The sequence below is a fragment of the Dermacentor silvarum genome, chromosome 3 (genome assembly GCF_013339745.2).
Source record: "Dermacentor silvarum isolate Dsil-2018 chromosome 3, BIME_Dsil_1.4, whole genome shotgun sequence".
Taxonomy (NCBI): Eukaryota; Metazoa; Arthropoda; class Arachnida; order Ixodida; family Ixodidae; genus Dermacentor; species Dermacentor silvarum.
This window is the reverse complement of record NC_051156.1, coordinates 221,541,859-221,563,759: the sequence shown is the minus strand read 5'-3', so window position 1 is coordinate 221,563,759 and position 21,901 is coordinate 221,541,859. Positions and strand designations below refer to the sequence as shown.

At 49.1% G+C, this 21,901-nt stretch overlaps 1 protein-coding gene across 2 annotated transcripts in view; it reads left to right on the top strand.

Annotated features, from left to right (window-relative positions):
* Positions 1-251: 251 nt before the first annotated feature.
* Positions 252-21,901, top strand: part of LOC119446731 (uncharacterized) — a 141,344-nt gene continuing 119,694 nt past the window's right edge. For both annotated transcript variants that reach the window (XM_049664345.1, XM_037711255.2), the window contains exon 1: positions 252-836. In XM_049664345.1, coding sequence (XP_049520302.1) covers positions 363-836 — 474 coding nt within the window. In that variant the 5' untranslated portion in view covers positions 252-362. The remainder of the gene's footprint in view (positions 837-21,901) is intronic.

Sequence of the window (21,901 nt, the reverse complement as noted above, 5' to 3'; positions counted from 1 at the left end):
TCGCGTACGAGTCTCCCGCTAGCGGATGCATGCCAGTATATGAGAGGACGGCCGGAGCTGCGCCGGCGGCTCGCCACCGCTCACTCCCCATCGCACCCGTGCTCTGCGCATGCGCGGGGAAGAAGTTCAGCCCCTCCCGGCTCTCTCGCCGTTCTTCTTCTTTTCCCCCGCAGCCGGATTGATGTTGAGGGAGCGGCGGCGCTCCTTGCCAATCCCCCGAAACGAAACACGTGGTTGAGCCGGTGGCTGACTCGGGCGCGCGCGTCCGCTCAGTTTCGAGCTCGGTGCCGCGCGATCAGCGGGCGCAAAACGCGGCGGAAGCGGCGGACGCGCTCGGGCGTTGCGGCGCAACGTGCGTGACCATGTCGGCTTCCAGTTCGGGCAGCGGCGGCGCGTGCGCTCTGTACGGGGCCCTGGCGCTCGTCTACGTGGGGCTCGTGGCCGACTTTTACGTCACCTACAAGCTGTCTGGTGACGTGAGCGTCCTGCGCGGCCTGGTGGCTCTGAGTGGTGATTCCGGTGGAGATGTCGTCCGCGGAGGCGGCAGGACCGTCGTTCCGAGTGAGCTTACGACGGGTGACTCGTACAGGTCCTCGGAGGGAGCGATCTCTCGCGAGCGGCGGAGTGCTCATCGACGCGGTAGAAAAGAAGCGGCGGCGGCTCGTGCCCGCGATGCCAGCGAAAACTTTGGCAGCGGCGGCGGCGGCAGCGGTGGCGGTGGTGACCATGACCAAAACGTGCCCAGCGTGGAGTTCTTTCCTCAGCCTCAGCAGGCGCCCGGTGGGCCGCACGACGGCAAAGGATACGTGTGGCTCACTTCCTACTCCAGGATACCGGTGAGTCGCGCATTGCCGACATCCTGAGAAGCGGTACAGTGTGCGGCGGCGAGTCTGCATTAGGTCCGCGCAACTTCCATGACTATAAGCCGACCGCGAACAGCCAATCAAGCGATATGAACATACCGTGTAAGGGGGAATTCTTAAACACGTTGTTTCGTGCAATCATCAAGCGTGTTGCTACGTAAAAAAAGTGTGCGCCTGTTCATTAATGCTCAGAATGTGACCCGTAAATAAAGGTGACTCGCGACACGCACAATCACTCAGTCGACGCATCACATAAGGTGTGGTAGGCGACACTAAACTTCAGATTAAGTTTGACTCTACATGCACAACTTGGCGACTTCTAACTTTCCCGTGTGACGTATCTCCGGTTAGGCATGACGCGTAACTCGACGAGTGGAGGAAAATTATATAGTAAGTCAGTGCTATGTCGTGACAATAGTCACAAGGCCACTCGCTTATAAAACGCTAGTTCGTACAGCACTCGAGTATGGCTCGGTCGTAAAGAGCCCCCCCCCCCCCCCCCCCCTCAAATATATAAATATATTGACAAAGTTGAGTCTACGACAAGTAATATTCACCTAGTTCTCACCTTCGCAATATTCAGCTTGCCACTCTCTCTTCGTCACCACATCGAATCGTTGAAGTTTATCCATGCATACTCTGATTAACTCTCCACGATTCCCTCTACTCAGCAGCTACATCACAACCACTAGATGTATACATCCACAAGACATCAGCATGCGCTGAATATATCTCCTTTTCATAATCGCACCGAATCGTTTAGATACAGTTTTTTTTTGTCCGTACGGTAGAACGTTATACCCAGTCATGCACGATACTTGTCGCCGGCTGAATTCCTCTAGCGTATTTTTGACCACTGAATTGCAATGCTGTTCTTCCCACTCATGCAATAGCACTTCGGGGCTGCATTATGTTGAAATAAATAAATAAAAATGTCGCGTACAGCTGATAGGTAATCGGTGCAGTGGTTCGGTTTGCGTGATATCTGGCTGGGGGGGGGGGGGGGGTATTGACAGTTTTGATTTCACCAAAGTGACAAGTACCCTTAGTAATTAAGTTCCTCATTTCTGACTCGCCAGTGTAAGTGAAGTATATGTTCGCTCCTCCCCAGTCTTTCTTCCCGTCAGTGATCGATATACGCTGTCAAGTAACTGGCGCGGCGGCCAGAGAGAATCTTTGCAGCCCACTGCTTACCCAGGCGGTCCACTGTCCTCATGATAACGCCGCCACACGATTCATTCGTGGAGCGCTGAAAAAAAAAAGGCTTATAACGACTTGCGAAAATGGAGCGGAGGTATTTTTTATTGTAGACTTGCACAAAGCGCTGCCTTTGTCGTTGAAAAAGAAGCCTTTGTTTGATAAGGTCGCCGGCTTATAGGGTGTAAATAAAACAAAGAACTGGAACGTGATAAAAATATTGCGTGTTAGCGCTGAGCTAAGTGTGCTCAGCTGAGCTATATCGTTGACATGCAAAAAAGAAACTTGCGCAATACTATACCGCCAGTTCTTGTCACTCACATCTGCTGACCGGTTGAATGAATTTGAGTACCTAGAGAGATAGTGTGCAAGTCTGGCAGAATTAGGTGGCTGACTCCGAGACTTCAACGATCACAGTGTACGAAACAGAAGCTTGCGGCTTAAGTATTTCTGTGTGGTACGCGCCTCCGCATTTCCTATTACCAAATAGAAAAAAATTTTTTTGACGGCGTAGCTTCGCTTATCAAGGTTTATTGAATCTATAATCGGTGCAGAAAAGCTACTGCAAATGCTATGCACGTGCGTTCACTTAAAAACACACACACACACACACACACACACACACACACACACACACACACACACACACACACACACACACACACACACACACACACACACACACACACACACACACACACACACACACACACACACACACACACAAAATCGCATGTCGCACTGATGTATGCGTCAAATAAAATGAAGCCCACACATGCGTGATGCCATGCTGTGTAAAACAACAACAACAACAACAACAACAACAACAACAACAACAACAACAACAACAACAACAACAACAACAACAACAACAACAACAACAACAACAACAACAACAACAACAACAACAACAACAACAACAACAACAACAACAACAAACAAACAAACAAACAGAGAGAACAGCGTCTCGAGTTACACAACTCCAGCTGTTGCTTTCGACGTTTCTACAATTTTGTACCGGAAGACACGCCTGACGCCACTGCATACCGTCTCGCAAGGGTTCGCTTGTCGTGCTTGTAACTAGACCGCGGTTTCTTTTAGGTCAGAGGTAACGCAATAACCTCGACACGGGGCACAAACGCGCTGCGGGCACAATGGATGGCGGCGAGCTCCCTGCTGCGGCTTCCCACGACGCCACTGTCGTCTCGCGCGTCCCCCTTAATCTGCTTGGAGGCAGTGACCGACGATCGTAAACACAGTGACGACGGCGAGGCCGGGCGGCAGGAGGCTGGGGCATCTACCTCGTCGGGAGCCCGTTGGGAGGAAGACGCTCCTCTAATTAGAGACTACAGTGGAAGGAGAAACGGACGACGGGTTAGGAGAACAGCGCCCGATGACGTCTACTGGGACAACGAAGCGCAGTTGCGCGAGCGAAAGAAAGAGCAAAATAGCGTATGCGTCAAGTACGATCGAAGGTCGTGTTCGAAATCTAAGCAGGGTGACATCCAGCTTTTCACTTTCTTTTTGTTTTCGTTTAAGATAATGTGACCATGCACGGACGCAACAGCACAGAAGTAGTGTAGAAAGAAAAAATGTCACAGTTTCGCCCTAAGGGCGAATCAATGAATGCGATAGCAACACAGCAATGTCATACGAAGTAAGGTGAGCGGCCTTGGTAGCAATATGAATTGTAGTAAACATGAGCTGATTAAGTAAGCAGGTGTGCTGCGGCGTAAGTAGACCGACATGAAGAGAGACTCGATGACCACGAGAAGGCGCGTGTGAAACGGTGGTGTTGATGAGAAGCGCTTACCGTGGGCAGCGCGTGCGAAGGGACACACCTGTAGTGCTGCACTGCCGATCTGGGCAGCATTACATGTGTAGCGTGCGTTGGAAAATGTGGCCCGACTATTACTAACTGAATGAACAAGCGTGGTGTGAGCGCGCACAAACAAACATGAATAGATCACACTCAATGACTGCAGCCACGACTGTCAAAACGCTGGCAGCGGGCGAAGGTACGTGCGGTCTATCGCTTCAACGGAAACTGAGCGGCGAATGCACAGCGCATAAAGGTCAGAGCCGTGTGGAGATAAGAGACGGTGCGGTAGAACGAACGACGAGAGCGGTTGTTGGCAGCGTAGAAGTGCGCCCCCCCCCCTCCCGCTCCCTCCGGCGCTGGCTTCCCGCTTCCTTGCGTGCGCGTGGGAGAGATAAGAGACTGTGAGGACGAGCGACGAGCGCGGTTGTTGGCAGAGAAGTGCCCCCCCCGCTCCTTCCGGCGCTGGCTTTCCGCTTCCTTGCTTGCGCGTGGGAGATTGAGTGCGTTCGCTCTCCGTGATAGCGCGCGTCCCCGCACGCTTCCGCTGGGGCATACGGCGCGCGGCGAAGATTTTATCTATACGGAACCTCACGGCGACGGCGACGGCGATGGCAGAAATCCGGTTGAAGTGTCCATATAATTGCTATCGCAATAAAACGCGTGGATCACGTTGCCATCGGCGCGTGGTTATTCCGGCAAATGTCACGTGATCTGAGGCCAGGTGGTTGTAGTAAACTCTGCGCTCTGGTGCCGCAGGCATTTGCTTGAAAGCCACGTCGTGTAAAAAGAAATCAGCACTGTTATCTACCGCCTTTAATGATAAAATACTTCCTTCCATTTCTTTCTTTCCTTTCTTTCTTTTCATCCCTTTAAACCCCTTCTGCCGTTTAGGGTAGCAAAGCGGACGTGCCTCTGGTTGACCTCCCCTCCTCTCCTTTCTTCTTTTCCCTCCTCCACTTCCTTTGAAATACTCACTACTACGTCGTCATCGGGTGCCTGACCACTGTGGGGCTCTTCACCGCGCTTGCTTTTCATTCAGCTGCGAAGTAATTTTAGTTTTGTTTTAAATTCTTAATGGGGTAGTTACGGTGGTACTGCCTTGTTCTCTTAAAGCGACGCTCTGTTGGGTATCTTATTACCTTCTCATTAATTCGTGGCTGTTTGATGTTAGAAGTGTATAATGTTTCAACGCACCCGTCCAGAGAACGCGCTCGTAGGTTAACTAAGTATGAACAGGGTTAAACATGACCAGGGAAAAGAAAGTAGCAATGTAGAGCAGTTCACATCCATTTATTAGAGAAAGTTGCAAGGTAAGCGGAAAAAAATAGAAAGTATTTCTCACAGTGCCGTGAAAAGGTCTGTTGCAGAAAAAAAAAAAAAAACGTTTTCTTTTTCCTCGGCCATTTTAAGCATATCCGCGAGCGTAACCTGACGAGCGCGTAGCCTATAAGATTAAATGTTCTCCAGGGCATGAAACGAAGACCCCCCCCCCCCCCCCCCCCCCACCTTTTATGAACGGGCACTCGGCGTTTTCGTGAGCATTCACCTTTAATCTGGTTAAACGAGAAATGCGCTTTAGTACCATTTACAAAAACCGGGATTGTTATACAACGCCCCGACGAACCGGCAAAAAAGAAAGAAAAAAGTTTGTGCGTGTGCGTTCTTCTTCTTCTTCTGTTTTTTTTTTTTTTTTTTTTTTTTTGAGCATGCGCCCGCGCGTGTGTGCGATAACCACATAAAAATAAAATTGTTGAATTTTAACATCTTGAAACTGCACAGTGGCCCTATGAGGGACGCCGTAGTGAGGGGCTTCGAACTATTTTTTTTAACCATTTGGGCTTCGTTAACCTGCCCTCAATCTATTAAAAGGGCGTTTACATTCGAGGAGATCATGTTTAAGTTTACCGGCATTTTAAATAAAATCGCTTGTGGCAGATAGCACACTTCTTGTCATTGAGCTGGATTATTTGAACAGGTGGACATTACTAGCACGAGGAATCCAAATTCATATTTTACTAAGGAACAAAAATGCACTAATTAACTTCTTGATTAATTACTTTACGGCACATATTGCAAATTACGAATTTTAGCCGGCGAGCTTGCAAAACGTATCCACTTGAAATGAATCTCCAGGGTCACACCAGTGTCCAGATATTATTTCCCAAAGTGTGGGACGAGATACATGGGCGTTCCAGTTACTTTTCTGCTTCAATGTATAAAACAGCATTTTGGTAAAAAAAGTAAGTGGGACAACAGTGCATTTTTTAAGGTGAGTTCGATGGCGCACATATCCAAACTGGTCTCACTCCAGCAATTCATTCTAAGTGGATACACCTTGCAAACTCGCCGGCTACAATTCGTAAATCGCAATATATACCGTAAAGTAATAAATTAGGAGGTTAATTAGTGAATCTTTAAAATATTTGAATTTGTTTCGATCTCTCGTGCAAATGATGTCCGCCTCTCTGAATAATCCAGCTCAAGGACTTGAATTATGTTATCTGCAACAGGCAATTTATAAAAATTTTGAAAAACTAGAAAATGATCACACCATATATCAATTTGAGGCAATGACAATCACGCAATAAAGACCTGTTCCTTTCTAAACAAACATAATCTGAACAAGACTGTCATGGGACCGCATAACGCCAAGTCGTTGTGGTTCCCACGTCGCACATAACGGTCACTTGCGTCATGGCATCTCAGTAAGTGATTTATTCCATCAAGGATGGGTATTATTGATCAGTGCTACCGCAGAGCACGATATGTAGCTGCCAGCTTTAGCACGGTAACCTCTCTTCACGTTTCGTTCGGTGCATTTACATGAGGTTCACAGTGGCCGCGTACAGTCAACCACAAAAGTTTGCGGACCACGCGAGCGCGTGCCAGACTGCCTATCCGCGCCACCTAGCGGTACGCCACCTAGCGGCGACAGGGGCGCTCTCCCGGATATGAACCCTCTTGGTACTCGCCTGCCTGTTAATTTTTTATTCCCGTGCATGACATTGTTAGTTCGTTGTGTTGACGCAGAGCGCTGTCTGCGATAAGACCGCCACATATCTGGCTTGATAGCAGTATCGGAGCAATCACTGCAACCTTTGTCGACTGGTGTGCCAGTGGGTAGATAAGTTTCACGAAGCGCTGCGACGATTTTTTTACGCGACGTTTACTGGCGCACTTTGGTTGGCAGCATCTTGGTCCAATGAGCGTTGCTGCTTCTGCGTCTTGAGAGAAAGGGTAGGGAGGTGTTTCACTGTCATCAAAAATAAAGAAAAAGCGGATGCATAGAAAATTTTCTTTCACACATAGGCGCATCTTCGCATCAGTCGCTGAAAACGTAGTAGACTTGCTTCAGGCCACGTGGTGATTGCCTATTTGGAAAGATGCCGCTGCGTGTTCGACTTGACGAAAGAAGGCACATTGTGCGTTTATTTATAGAGGGAATACCTCAGCGCGAAATCTGCCGCCGAACCAACAGGAGCCGGACTGCCATGAATAGGATTATTCAAGCTTTCCGCGACGATGACAGATTCACAGATATGGAGCGCAGTGGGCGTCCAAAGGCCACGACTGAGGAAGAGGACCGCCTGATTACGGCCGCCATCGTGGCTGATCCTTTTCAAAGTGCAGAGGATATCCGAGAAGCGCTCTCGCTCACGGTATCGTCTGAGACTGTAAGAAGAAGGCTGAGTGAGCTTGGCCTGCAGTCTTTCGTAGCAGCACAGAAGCCCTGCCTCTCAGACAGCCAGCTACAAGAACGACTCATGTTCGCTACAGCAATGAAAGATTGGACAACAGAGAAATGGGGCGATGTCATCTTTAGCGACGAGTCAACTTTTTCCACGCGCTGGGACCAACGGAAGCGGGTTTGGCGTCCACTAAACTGCAGGTGTGTTTACAGTGTATTGGCAGTTAATTCACGAAGCTAATTCTGCATCACAACATGTTTCACGTAAAATGAGCTTTTGGACATTACGAGATTTTTCTGTAGTGGTATTATGTTGAAAACATTAACGATTGTTTCATAGTACTACTTACTCTGAAGCTAATTAAAAGCTGCTAGTGGGTCTTTCAGTACTATCTAATGATGTTTGCACGTTTTCTATTGCAACTCTATAACAGCATTATAAGGTTCATACGCAAGAGGAATCGCAACATTTTTAGACGCTCCGCTGGAACCCAATTGTATGCTATTTCTTGCAGATATCTGCCTAATTACACACATAGTGTTCTATCCAGTGGACGGTGTTCCGTGAGCGTGTGGGGAGCAATCAGCAAAGATGGCCTTGGTCCCCTTGTGCGTGTGGAAGGGCCCTTCACTGCGTCACGGTACTACGACGTCATCACTAGACACCTCGTTCCGTATGCGCTGGACGGTCCCTTCAGCGACGGCTGCTATTTTTTTCAACACGACCGCAGCCCGATCCATAAAGCACGTATCGTCCAGTCATTGCTAGAAGAACATGCTGTTTGCCAGCTTGAGTGGCCTCCATGTGGCGACGACTTGAATCCCATAGAAAATGTCTGGGGCATGTTGAAGAAACGGCTGTCCACACGAGCCAACCGCGGCCGCACGGCCGATACGCTGTGGCAAGCGATCGCACAAGAATGGGAAAGCCTGCGCGGTCCACCGGAGATTACTGAATCTTTGTGCGAGTCGATGCCCACACGCATCAATAAGGTGCTAGAAAACGGCGGACATTTCACTTCCTACTGGATCATTGAGAGACCTTTGTTTCATGACACTTCTGTAAATGTCTTGTGAATAAATTCATCCCCTTCAGACACGAATTATGATGCACTCTCTGCAAATGCGTCAAATGCGCATGGCATCATTTCAAGACGCTCACTATTACATTCCAAGAAAGAAGACGAAGCAATGTGCTGTTTTGTGCGAGTTTCAGTAAAAAAAATTAATTAGCGTATAACTCATTATCTAATTATTCTGAAATCCGTCAGCTTCAATGCTTGCATAAAAAGAATCAACTATTAGGCCCGAAACGCATGCACACTTGCTTTTTCGGTTGTATTCGTGTCGACCGGAGAAAAAAAATACTCTTGACGTTGGTCTTGGAACGCGGCACGTCGAACGATTGTCTAACATGGTAGTGTCTCCAGCAAAGTGATCATCTGCAGCAATACGCAGGACAATGAAGTTAACTGACCGCTAGTTGTCCCATCAGGAAGCGGACACGAATGTGCACACTGAGTTTTAGGTCATTTGAAGAAACACGTGTCGTGGGACGCGCCTCCGAAGTTCGAGTCCCCAAACGAGGACGCCGTGTCGCAAAGGGTTATAAAAAGAGTCATCGCACCCGATTATTTCTTATTTTTCTAAATGTAACCACTATAGCAGCGCGGTGGTTCGGGCTTTGCGCAGCAAAACCTGGGCGCAGGCGATCAAATCCCGGCCGCTACTGTCACTTAGCGATGGGGGAGGAACGGAAAAATTCTGCCTACTGACTAAGCATCTGTGTCCCATGGCTGCCTCACCGCTCACTCACGCACTCACGAAAAAAAAAACAAAAAAACAGCGTGGCTACGCGAAAATAGAACTGATAACAGCCGAAGAATACGCTGTCTGATTACTTGTACCGATATTCTGCTCTCAAAATATAAGCAAGTAGCCCTGGCTAACAAAGAGCGCGTCACGTTGAAAGAGATAGGTAGAAAATATTTGCGCACAGTGCGAAAATAGACAGGCCATAGATTTAAGGAGGGATGCGTCTTCAACGTAGCGCTGCTGTCGATCGCTGGTGACGTAGCGGAAGTGTCGCGATGAGGCTCTTGGCCACGCGCTCGCGTGGTCCGCAAACTTTTGTGGTTGACTGTACATGTTTATGTCGACGGCTCAGTCACACCTACAAGTTCAGCTGCCGCAGTGGTGATTCCAGCAAGATCCGTCAAGATCAGGCAATCCTCCAGAGTTTACTCTCAGTACTGCGCCATGGATCACATGAGCAGCTCGTCGCAGAGATAAGACAAGTACACCATCGCATAGTTGATGAAGGGCACGATATAATATATCAGTGGTTGCCTAGTCACTGTGGCATACATGACAATGATCGAGCGGACGCAGCGGCCCGATCTGCCCATGACGGTGTCAACTGCGTTGCCATTCCTCTTTCGAGAGCCGACGCAGCGAAAAAATTTTCCGCGCTTGCGCGTGAACTAACATTGATGCAATGGAGGTCATCTGATTTCACGCCTTCATGAAGTGCACGCCTTCATGCCCTGGACCCTAATTTACAGCTCCGTATTCCGTTCAACCTTCCACGACGGGACTGCACACTGCTAGTCCGTCTTTGGCTTGGAGTAGCATTTTCAAATGCGTACTCCTTTCTTATCGGAATGGCCAATAGCCTAAAGCCCCTATATTTATAAAAGTAGCGCCATCCACTTCCCTCCTCCTCCGTTCCACTATCGCGCTCGGCGCGACCAGCGCGATCGAGACGCGATATCGACAGTGGCGCCGCCTGCGTCGGGCCTGCCGTGGCAGACGACAGCTAACGCGCTACCAGAGGAAATCCGAGGAAAACTTCGATCGCGCCCTGCGGAGACGTTTTTGAGGCGCGATTTTGCTTCGTCAGTCAGTAACTGGTCTTAATAATGCCGTTTTGGAAGTAGCAACGCGACGATGCGAGACGGCGCAAATATCAAGTGGGCAGCAAGCGTTTGCGCACGCCGGATGGTAAACAAAAAAATCCTTTTGCCCTCGCCTTGTCGGTTGCGGCAACTTAAGGGAAGTTCTTGCCCCTAACACGTTTGATCCGTTTGTGCGTACAGCACTTTCGTCGCACAGGCCCGAGAATGGCAGTCGGAGCGCGCTGGAAAGAAAAAAAATATACAAAAGCGCGACGCGAACTTCCACGTGACACGGATTGGCCAATGGGGGAGCGGAGGAGGGGGGGTAAGTGGTTCTTGAGGGAAAGGGAAAGGTTGGCGCTATCTTCTGCAGCCCTTGAGGGAGCACGGCTCAGCGCCAAGCGGAGGAGGCTGGGGCGACAGGAGGCCGCTGGGGCGACAGGAGGCGGCTAAGAGAGGGCGAGGAGGAAGCGCCGGGGTGAGCGCGGTGGCGGCAAGATCTAAGAATGGCGCTACTTTTATAAATATAGGGGCTTTACAATAGCCCACTTTGTGAATTCTGCGGGTGTAAAGAAACAATCGCACACCTTCTTTGTGAGTGCCCTCATTTCAACCCGCAGAGAGCAGCTCTATCAGCGACGACGGATCAACTAGACAAACGCCCAATAACAGAAAAGAACATCCTTGGAAACTAGCCTACACAAACAACGGCGCGAGACGCCCTGAAGGCACTGCTGCGTTACTTGAAAGACACCGGACTCAGTGACAAATTGTGACTCTGCACTGTGTTACGTAGGATGGAACGTTCACACTATGCAACACGAGAACGCCTTCGCAGACTGCATGACAGTGCCCACAGAAACAGTTCTGTTTTGTATGCGTGTGTGATTTTCTTTTCTTTCCTTCCTTCTTTTATTCTTTATTTTTACTTATTTTTTTTCTCTCTCTCCTTTCGCATCCCTTTACCCCTCCCCCGGTACAGGGTAGCCAACCGGAGATAACCTCTGGTTAACCTCCCTGTCTTTTCTTTATCCTTTTCTCTCTCTCTCTCTCTCTCGTTCGGTGCAAGTTTTATGGCACAGTTTGCCGACTCGCTGAGAAGACCCAATACAATAGCTGGTTACCATTGCTTATGTGCAGAACACAGAGTGTTAGGCTTTGTGTTTGATTGTGATCATGAGCTTGAAGTGTGTGTGTGTTTAACAAAGAGAGAGAGAAGAATGTTTAATGTTAGCTTAAGTGATGCAATGTTAATTCCTACTGGAGAGGCTAGCCTAGCTGCAGGACTGGTATGCTACTGCAGGTGTAAGTATAATAAGGATGAAAGGGGGGCGGGGCGGCAAAGAAAACACTTGCATACACAGACGCGAAATTCACCAGCAGGAAAACTGAGCGCCTAGTTACTTGATGCTCCTTTGATTAAAATATCTTAGAGATTCACTGTTTCTCAGGAATCGATATTACCCGCCGTGGTGGCGTAGTCGGTTTGGCGTTGCACTGCTAAGCCAGAGGGCGCGGGATCGAATCCCCGTTGCGGCGGCCGCATTTCGATGGGGGCGAAATGCAAACACGCCCGCGTGTCGGGCATTCGATTTCCCAGTGCGCGTGCTCGAAAACGGTCCAAGTGGACAGGGGGCAATAGGCAAAAGCAGCAAAGCAGATAACGCGCATCACTCGGTAAGAGCGCTCGTCCACCCGTATTTCTCGGTTCAAACATTTTCTCGTTTCTCCGCCTGGCGTTCCAACACCAAGGCTTTCCCTTCACCACCTTCGCTCGTGATGGCCGCCCTGCATTAAATGCACAGGCGCATATTGGCTGACATACACTACTAGTTTTGTGCATGCAGCTCCACGAAAAAAAAAAAAAAAGCCAGATTCTCTCACGACCAGTAAATCTCGTTTATCACTTGTTTCGCAGGCGATGCAGGAGCTCATCATCGCAAGTGACCGCTTCGCAATGTATAGAGCGGCCACGTTTGCTCACGCAGGCCTTGCATATGTTGGAAAGCGGCTGCCTACCAGCACGCACAGCCCTCTGCAAGAAACACAAACAGCTGAGCAGTCCTAACTGTTTAAGGCTCATTCACACTAGGGCGGTACGACAACAATTTTGGTCCGCCGGCTGTAGGCGACAGCAGTTTACAGGACGGAAAACGCTGTGGCCAAGGGTTTAAAGGAAGGAAAACGCTAAAACACAGACAGACAGACAGACAGACAGACAGACAGACAGACAGACAGACAGACAGACAGACAGACAGACAGACAGACATACATACAGACAGCCATTTTCTATCAAGTCCCTCTTTGAAGTCCTACAAAAGGCAACATAGTAACTGAGTAAAGCACGCGAAATAAATGCACCCAACGTGTCACGTCATCGGCGCCCCTTGGTATAGGGACCGAGGCATGGGCCAAGTCAGACAATCGGCAAATGCGCCCACAGGCCATAAACCACTCTGTGATTGTGCAATTGGCACAAAAGGACACTGCGTGGCGCAAGGCGGTGTTGGCACGCAGCGCATGCGCAGGGAATCGCACGATACGCTTGCATGCTGTAAGATAACTCTGGGGCCCTTGGCACGTTCCTATTGCTTTTACCGATACCTCGATCCATGAGAACAAGCGAACGTCGTATCACCGGCAAGAGAATCTCCTCGGTACACTCTCGAGCAGACGACGCCGTGCACTCTTGGAACAACCCGAGCGCTGTGAAAGCGAGCCAATCAGGGCGAACACGCGGGGCGAGCAGGCAGCGAATTGATGCAAGTCACACGGGGGACAGATAGGCAACAGCCAAGGGATTTAGAATAACGCTTATCAGCCGTATCATCCCGAAGGGCAATGGGACTCCGATGGAACGTGACTTCATCATACGGAGCACAAGGTCTATTGCGCAAAAGAAGCAGTCTCGCCGACGGTGCAGAAGTCTTGACGTGCGAAACGGCGTGCAACACACGATGACAATATACGAGTAATAACTTGGAGCACAATTCAGCACTTTGCAGTGTTTTGGCGCTTAAGAAGACGTTGTATCGATGTATATGTGTGATGGCTGGTTTTAAATATAAATATTAAGCATGCCGTGTGTGTAAACAACCGTGAGAAAGTAAGGGACGCGGGAACTGGCAGACAGGAGAAAGCAGTTAAGGATACTTTCATCAAGCAGACTATAGGCTAACTCGGAACAGCCCCCGTGCGTCTCGGCTGTCTTCGTGACTGGCGCTTGCACGAGCGCTTTTACTCGCTTACAACAAACATACACAAAAGTGTCGAGGGTCGCGCAAGCATTTACTTTCGTGTAAGTGCTTTCCTGGCGGTTACCTATTAGCTCGGCCTGGCGTGACTGCAAGAATACCCGCGTTGTTCGTCGCAGAGCAACACGCTACCGCTGCGCTCACAGCCAAGCATTATATCGCTGGATTTTTCTTTGTCTTTTCTTCTCACTGCCGATGTTTGGCACGCGCCCGTGGCGGTCTGCAATCAGCGCAAGTCGGCCGCGCTTACGCGATCAAAGGTTCGCGAACGCTATACGTACTCGTCTCAACGGCAACGCCCGCAAAAAGTTGCGCTCCCTCTTTCGCATCGCGCCGGACGCCATAAATTATGAATGGAAACACGGCCGGGCATGCTGCAAGTTCCGCATATCGCGTAGCGGCCGTTGCTCTCCCGTTTCTTTTCTCTCAAATTGTATTTTCTCTCCCTCATGGAATTTTTTCTCGACACACTCCCGCAGCAGCGCTGCGGTGTGGTTTTGTAAATGCCCGATCAAATGAATTATTCTTTCCCGGAAGAAACACTTGTTTACCCAGTCCGTGCCGATGCTTTTGAACGAGTCTCGTGGTCAGCCGCGGTACAGTTGCGCTCGCACGAAAAGCCAAGCTATAGGAAAAGGTTGTGCGCCTGTAAACTTTTGTGCCGTACTCCGGCAAACAACGAAGACGAGAAGAAGCGCTGGCGCACATGCGTGCGCAGCAATAATTCGCGCTCTTCGCTGGAACATCTCTTTGGGAGCGGGTATATATATATAGCCTCGCAGCAAAGAGCGAAAGCGCGAGAACTGCTCGCTGTTCTTCTGACGATGGCGGTACTTAATATTTTTCCGGCGGTGTCTTCCTTCCTTTCACGTTGCTTCTTAGGCCCTTTGCGTTGGATCTTTCTCAACACGCGTTATCCGCATACGGCGTTACTATTTAACGCCCGCCCTTTCCGCTTCAGAGACTGAAGAGGAACAAAGGCCGAGTAATTTATTTTTGTCTGAGGATGCAGAGAGGCTATTAGGCCGAGTTCTCGCTGCTCGTGTTCGCATCTTTCCTTTCTTATTCGTTCCGCTCTCTTCTCGTTTTACATTAGGACGGAGACTTTAATGAAAGCAAGCGCAATTGTATATAAAGAAGGCGAACTGACGACCAAAGCACGTTTGGGCGTAAATAAGGGCGCAGAGTGAAACGCGTGGCATCTAAATCTCAGGACCTCTGCGCCGTAAAGTGTAATTCCTGTAGGTGCATACTTAAAGGAATAGAGGCTCTTCATTATCATAATATACTCTGCTAAGGAGAAAAGTAATTACGAGGAAGATACTTGAGAAGATTTTCGTACACTGGGAAGCGAGGTCGTACGCAGAATGCAGTGAGCGTTTTTGAGCGAGTTCACGCGTGTTAGCCGACAATAGCATAGCGAGTCGCAAGAATGCGTCCGTCATTTTTCGTCGTGTACGTGTTTGACTCCTCGTTCATCATGAAACTTGTGCAAAAGCAGTTCCTCTGATGAGAGATGGGCCCTATAGTTCATCGCTGGATGGAACTGTTACATATAAAAGCGTGAAGCAAATAACGCTGTGTGCATGCAGCAACTCTAGGCTGAGTTGGGCGGCATTAGGTAGCGACGGTTGACGGAAATGGTCATCACGGTAGACGTATATCCCAAAGTACCGTTCCACGTACGGCACCCAAATTGCGGTGTTAATGGGTGTGATATTCGTAGCGATCTTGCTTGGGCCACCTGACACAATAATGAAGAATTTATGAATGCGCTTTGCGCGAAATGTGAGCTCCATGGGCATTACAGAGTGCACTCTGGGTTAGGAGGCAGCGATCATCACGCTGCCTTCCCGGCTCTTCTTGATTTTTTAGTGCCCGAGCTACGCTGCTGGCGCACGTAGGGATTCTAAGAAATGGTAATAAACGAGGCGGCCCTAAACGAGCCACGCTTCCTTGGTGTATACATTTTCGTAATCAGTTTTGCAGAGACGCTTTGGGGGTACGAGTGAGTTTCGGCGCACATCTTTTTGAAACAACGATGTGCCGAAACACGGATAAACATGACTGCTTTTGTAAACAAGAGCTGCTAACTGCTGCTACACATGAACACCTGAAGTTAAATTATGCCGAAGCGTCACATTAACGTTGCAGGGTTTTAGACCAGTTCAATCACGCACGTCGCTTTCCATGAAAAGCAAAGTGGTGACTCGCCTGATCGTAGCAGATTGCTCGGAATACTATTACTACTTCTACTATTACTACTACTACTACTACTACTACTACTACTACTACTACTACTACTACTACTACTACTACTACTACTTCTTCTTCTTCTTCTTCTTCATATTCTTCTTCTTATTATTATTATTTGGTTTGAAAACATTTATACACTTGAAAGAGAGGAAAAGGAAAGCAAGGAGCAAACTGGCAACTGCCACCCGAAGGAGCACAACACTTGCCTACTCATCCGATAGGAGGAGAATCAAACATAGAAATGGAAGATAGGAAGATTGTAAGGAAAGAGGAAAGAAAGCACGAATCCCAAACAATAAAGCAAAACAATGACGCCAAACAGAGTACTGCCGGTCACTGCAAGTCACGCTACTAAAAGAATGTTAAAAAAAAGTTGTCGCAGTTTCACCTGAAAGGCGAAGCATCAATTGCGATAGCAAATTTGTAGAGAGCTACACGGAGTAATGGTATTAGCTTTATCAGCTGTATAAACTTGGTCATGCAGCAGCACCGGGAACGCGCAGAACTGTTTTCGACGCCGTCGGCGTTTTGCCCGCGTTCGCTCAAAATGCGTGCGGCGTTGGTGACTGTTGCCGGAGCCTCTGATATAAATAGGCACTTGGTGCCGCAGCTAAACGTCGCCTCCCTTCCCTCCCCCTCCCCCACGGCCTCTCGCGCGTCGGAAGAAGGCGCGTTTGCTCTACATATATGGTGATTGTAAAGGAGGAAAGAGACGCCTACTTCTGCAGCCCTTAAGGGAGCATAGCGCAGAACGCGCGTTTGTTCTCTGCCGTGCGTTCACTCCCCGTGAAAGCGCGCGTCCCTCGCGCCCTTTCACTCGCACATACAGCGTTCGGTTTGGCGCTGAGCCGTGCTCCGTCGGGCGGCGTCACGGCGACGATTTCATCTCCAATGACGTCATACGGAACCTCACGGCGACGGCGACGGCAACGGCGACGCCGACGCGACGCCGACGGCAGAAATCTGCCTTTGAGTGTCCATATAATTGCTATCGCAATAAAAAATCACCAGCCCTTCCCCTGTCGAGAAAATGGGGGTAAGCGAAGCTAGTCATCTGTGTATCTGACCTTCGTTGTGATTTTCTTTCTTTCTCTCTATCTATCCCCCTTTCTCTCTCTCTCTCCCTTTTTATTTCTTTCTTTCTCTCTCTTTCTCTTTCTTTCTTTCTCTGTCTTTCTTCCTCTTTCTCTCTCTATCCTCCCTCTCCCTCTATTTATTTATTTCTCTCCCTCTGTTTCTCTCTCCTTTCTCTTTCTCTCTTTCTCTGATCTTCGTGGTGACTTTCTTTATCTATCTATCTATCTATCTATCTATCTATCTATCTATCTATCTATCTATCTATCTATCTATCTATCTATCTATCTATCTATCTATCTATCTACCCACCCGCCGGGGTGGCTCAGTCAGCTAAGGCGTTGCGCTGCTGAGCACGAGGTCGCGGGATCGAATCCCGGCTCCGGCGGCCGCATTTCGATGGAGGCGAAATGCAAAAACGCCCGTGTGCTTGCGTTGTAGTGCACGCTAAAGAACCCCAGGTGGTCAAAATTATCCGGAGCCCTCCACTACGGCGTGCCTCATAATCAGAACTGGTTTTGGCACGTAAAACCCCAGAAAGAAGAAGTATCTATCTATCTATCTATCTATCTATATTTCTTCCCTCTCTCCTTATTTCTTTCGCTCTCTCTCTTTCTTTTTTGTCCCTGGTATGTGCCATTGAGCTTGGACCTTTTCTGTGCTATCGCCAGGATCGGCCCACTTTTCTACGTGACGCCGCCGCAACCGCCACCACCACCACCACCACCACCGTCGACACTTGTGACTTCGCTTAAAAAAGAATTAATGTCCGAGGCTTTGCCTCTCGAAAACAAAGAAGAGTAAGCTCAAGGAACTCGTATGGGTTTCAGTCATGAAGGATGCAGGAAGCACGACGTCACGCAGCCAACTTTCGCAAGCCAACTTTCCGCGAAGCCGTTGCGCTCGTCTTTTCTCTTTTTTGTGCCTCCAAAAGCCGGCCCATGCCACGTGACTCTAATTTTCGATGGACACGGCCTAGAATGTTTGTTTCCTGTTAGGTTTTAAACGATGCGCACTTGTTTGGGGGCACTCGGCCAACCACTCTGTGCACATTTTCTTCCAATACGCTTGCACAACTTCTATCGTTTCTTGCAGTGTATGCATTCATATTACTTGCTGCAATGTGCGAATGTAGTACCGCACGCTGCTGCCGCGTGTCCGCTCCGTCTGTTTGAACAGCAGGCTCAGGGCGCGGGAGACACCAAAACCTTCTTCGACTCGATAACGTGCTGGGCCGACTTCGGTGGCCTTGAATTATATCACGTGATGCTCCCTCTTAGCTTCCTTCCTCCGCGGTTTCAATTTTAGCATTGTGCAACTGGCAGGTGTATGGCAACATTTGTTTTGATAGATGTTCCCCCACCTTCGGCGGATTTCCCTGAAAATCATTTGGTTAATTTGGTCATTTGTTTTCCCGTGACTGCCCGGGGCTTGCGCAAGAAGAGAAAGTACCTGCTTTTTTCCAGCTCTTTGTCCATTTGACCTTCACTTCATCATGTTTCAGTAGAAACATGCCACAGCAGTATCGTGTGCAATGACTTCGTCGATGAGGCTTTGCGGTCTGCCAATAGTGGTACTCAGATGATTCCAGCGTCTAACTTAATTTGATTCCTTGAACCGCGAAACATGCTCACAGAAGTGCTCCGAGTCCCCCACACAGTCCTCCGAGTACACGTATCCCTTCCTTAAAGTTACACCTGCTGGTATACGACTTTTCCGCTGCAATTTCTGTTACGATTCTGGTTTGGGGTGTCACTTGCGAACCTTTTCCTCATTGGAATGGGCAACAAACGTGTGCGGCCCTTGTTGGTGAGAAGAGTCTTGAAAGGTTTCTGTGCGTTGAGACTCTCCATTTGACACCTGAGGCCTCCTTCTCCGAACCTGTGTTAGAACAGCTCGGCTCAAGATTGTTTTGAAATGCAAGACCTTCGAACTATATGACCACATACATCGAGCCATGGTGGAAGGAAAGCGTAGGAGAGGCCCCGGCCACCACGGACATGTTGGAGAAAGTCTGGCGGAAGTCACGTGCTGTTTTTCGCAAAGGAGCACTGAAACTGGTACCCCAAACGTCAACGTTGCCATAGCAACCACGCTCCTGAAGCACTCGCTGCTGCTCTCGGTCTCTGAAAAGTGAGATATTTTTCCGCCGGTGTCTTTCTCGCAGCACCTCTTGTTCGCGAGAAAAGCTGACTTTGGAGTGGGGTGTGTAAGCTTGAAAGTTGTGTTTTGGGTCTTTTGAGTGTGAGTGTCAGCTAGCAACAGATACACTCAAGCAATAACGGCACGGGTGTTCATCTTTTTCAACGTGCCACGGAAAAAAAGTCGCAGTTTCGCCCGCAAGGCGAAGCATCAATTGCGATAGCGAATTAGTACAGAGCTATACGTACGGAGTAAGGATAGTAGATTTATCGGCTGCATAAACTTGGGCACATTCGCTTAATAACTGAATTAACAAGCATGGTGTCAGCGCGCACAAGAAAACATGAATAGATCACACTTGATGACCGCAGCCAACCACCGTCAAAACGCTGGCGTGTACGAGCACGGCAGCAGCACCGAGCGAAGGTTCGTGCGGTCTATCGCTTCAACAGAAACTGAGCGGCGAAACCACAGCGCATACAAAGGTAGAAGCCCCCCCCCCCAACCTCACTCCCTCCCGCCCTCTCTCCCTACCATACCCCCCCCCCCCCCCACTGCCTTTCGCACGGCGGAACACGTCACGTTTGCTCTCCACCGTGCGTTCACTCTCCGTGAAAGCGTGCGTCTCTCGCGCGCTTTCACTCGCACATACAGCATACGGCGCACGGCGACAATTTTATCGCCCTTAGACTTTATACGGAACATCATGGCGACGGCAACGGCAATGGCGGGGACGACGACGACGAATGAAATCCCCTTGGGGTGTCCATATAATTGCTATCGCAATAAAACACAGGAGCGCGTCTGCTTCACTAAAACTGCTACAGAAGTTTCATAGGCATTGTTTTGACGTGCGTCGGCAGCACGCACTTCAGACCCGCCGTGGTTGCTCAGTGGCTATGGTGTTGGGCTGTTGAGCACAAGGTCGCGGGATCGAATCCCGGCCACGGCGGCCGCATTTCGATGGGGGCGAAATGCGAAAACACCCGTGTACTTAGATTTAGGTGCACGTTAAAGAACCCTAGGTGGTCCAAATTTCCGGAGTCCCCCACTACGGCGTGCCTCATTATCACATCGTGGTTTTGGCACGTATAACCCCATAATTAAAAAAAAAAAAAACGCACACACTTCTGGCGGCTCGTAACAATGCACGTTCAAAGTTCGCGCCCATCTGCTCCGGCGAGCTGGTTGGAGGCGCAAAGGGAGATGGCACACCAACATGACTGCACTTCCGGCTTCAAAAATGTGACGTCAGGGCCTCTCCTATTTTGTTTCTTTCCTCCATGCATCGAGCATTGCTTCAGTTCTTGGTCATGTTCGGTCTCGATGACCGTCGACATGACGTAAACTTACCAGTATGCGACAATGGGTGATGTCTAAAGCATGACGTCTGTGGCGTGTTTCCAGCTTCCGAATCACTTCTGGCGCATGCAGCCAGAAAAAGCACAGCCTTTGATATTGGTTTCTGTTATCCAGAGAGAGCTGTCCCTGGGCCGTGCATTTGGACACCACCTATATTAGTGTTCTTCATCTTCCTTCTATCCATTTTTTTTCGTTTCTTGACCTCCTTTTCCTCTTCAAGTACGACATTGAACGAGCGTCGGTTCACCTTCCTGACTTTTTTTTTTTTAGCTAAGCAATCCATCTCTATTGTCCGAGTGTGCACGGCCGCGATTTGGGAAGGTTGTCCGCTGGCGTTCTATTCATTTGACAGTCATGTTCAGCGAAGTGTTGGAGACGCTATTGCCACCCTTCTTTTTTTTTTTTTTTTTATCCGGCGGCCGTATTATTGCGGACGAAGCGTTGCCTTTGAACGGAAAGCGCGAAAGTTTTGATGCCCCGAAGCTTACGTTGCTTACCAGACATCTTTAGTGTGACAGTTCAACGTATATATGAGACAGTTTTAGTTTAACGCGCTCAGAAGTTTTGCGCACGCGAACGCAAGAATTCTGCGTGCATTACGCGCCGCAATTGTACTGAACACTAATAGCTTCGCGTACGCAAAACTTTGCACGTGGAGGTCTCCCAATATATAGTAGTTAATGCTTCCGCATGCCCAATTGTGTTATGTACCTATACCACAGCTAAGTTTGCCGAATACGAGCGGGAGTCCGTGTCATATATATATATATATATATTGATATCGCGAAGTGCGAGCTTGTATAATACCCTGTGGTGATTCGCTGCATGGTTTCTAGCTATGAAACGCCTCGCATGTACCGTTATTTGTAATGGCCGTTTTTCTATCAGTGTTCTTGTGGGGCAAAATTGATGGCCTCTTGATGACTAAGACTGAGAGAGCCGCACATAGATACGTTCTTGTACGTAGGCTACAGGGCCCTCGAGCTAAGCGAATAGATTTAGCGAGCTTACGTGATATTTGGGAAGGTTCTCTATGTTCTGCGCATGCGCGTTTATATAACGCAAGATATTTGCCTATACAGGGCCCGTAGTCATGTAAAAATGAAGCTGTCTAATATCACCTGCAGTTCAAAGTGGCCGAGGGGCAATGTGCGTTCAGGAAAGCGTCGATATATTAGAACTCAAGCATGTGAAGGGGCGCTGTTCAAAAAATGTCACAGTTTCGCCCTAAGGGCGAAGCAATGAATGCGATAGCAACACAGCAATGTCATACGAAGTAAGGTGAGCGGCTTTGGTAGCAATATGAATTGTAGTAAACATGAGCTGATTAAGTAAGCAGGTATGCT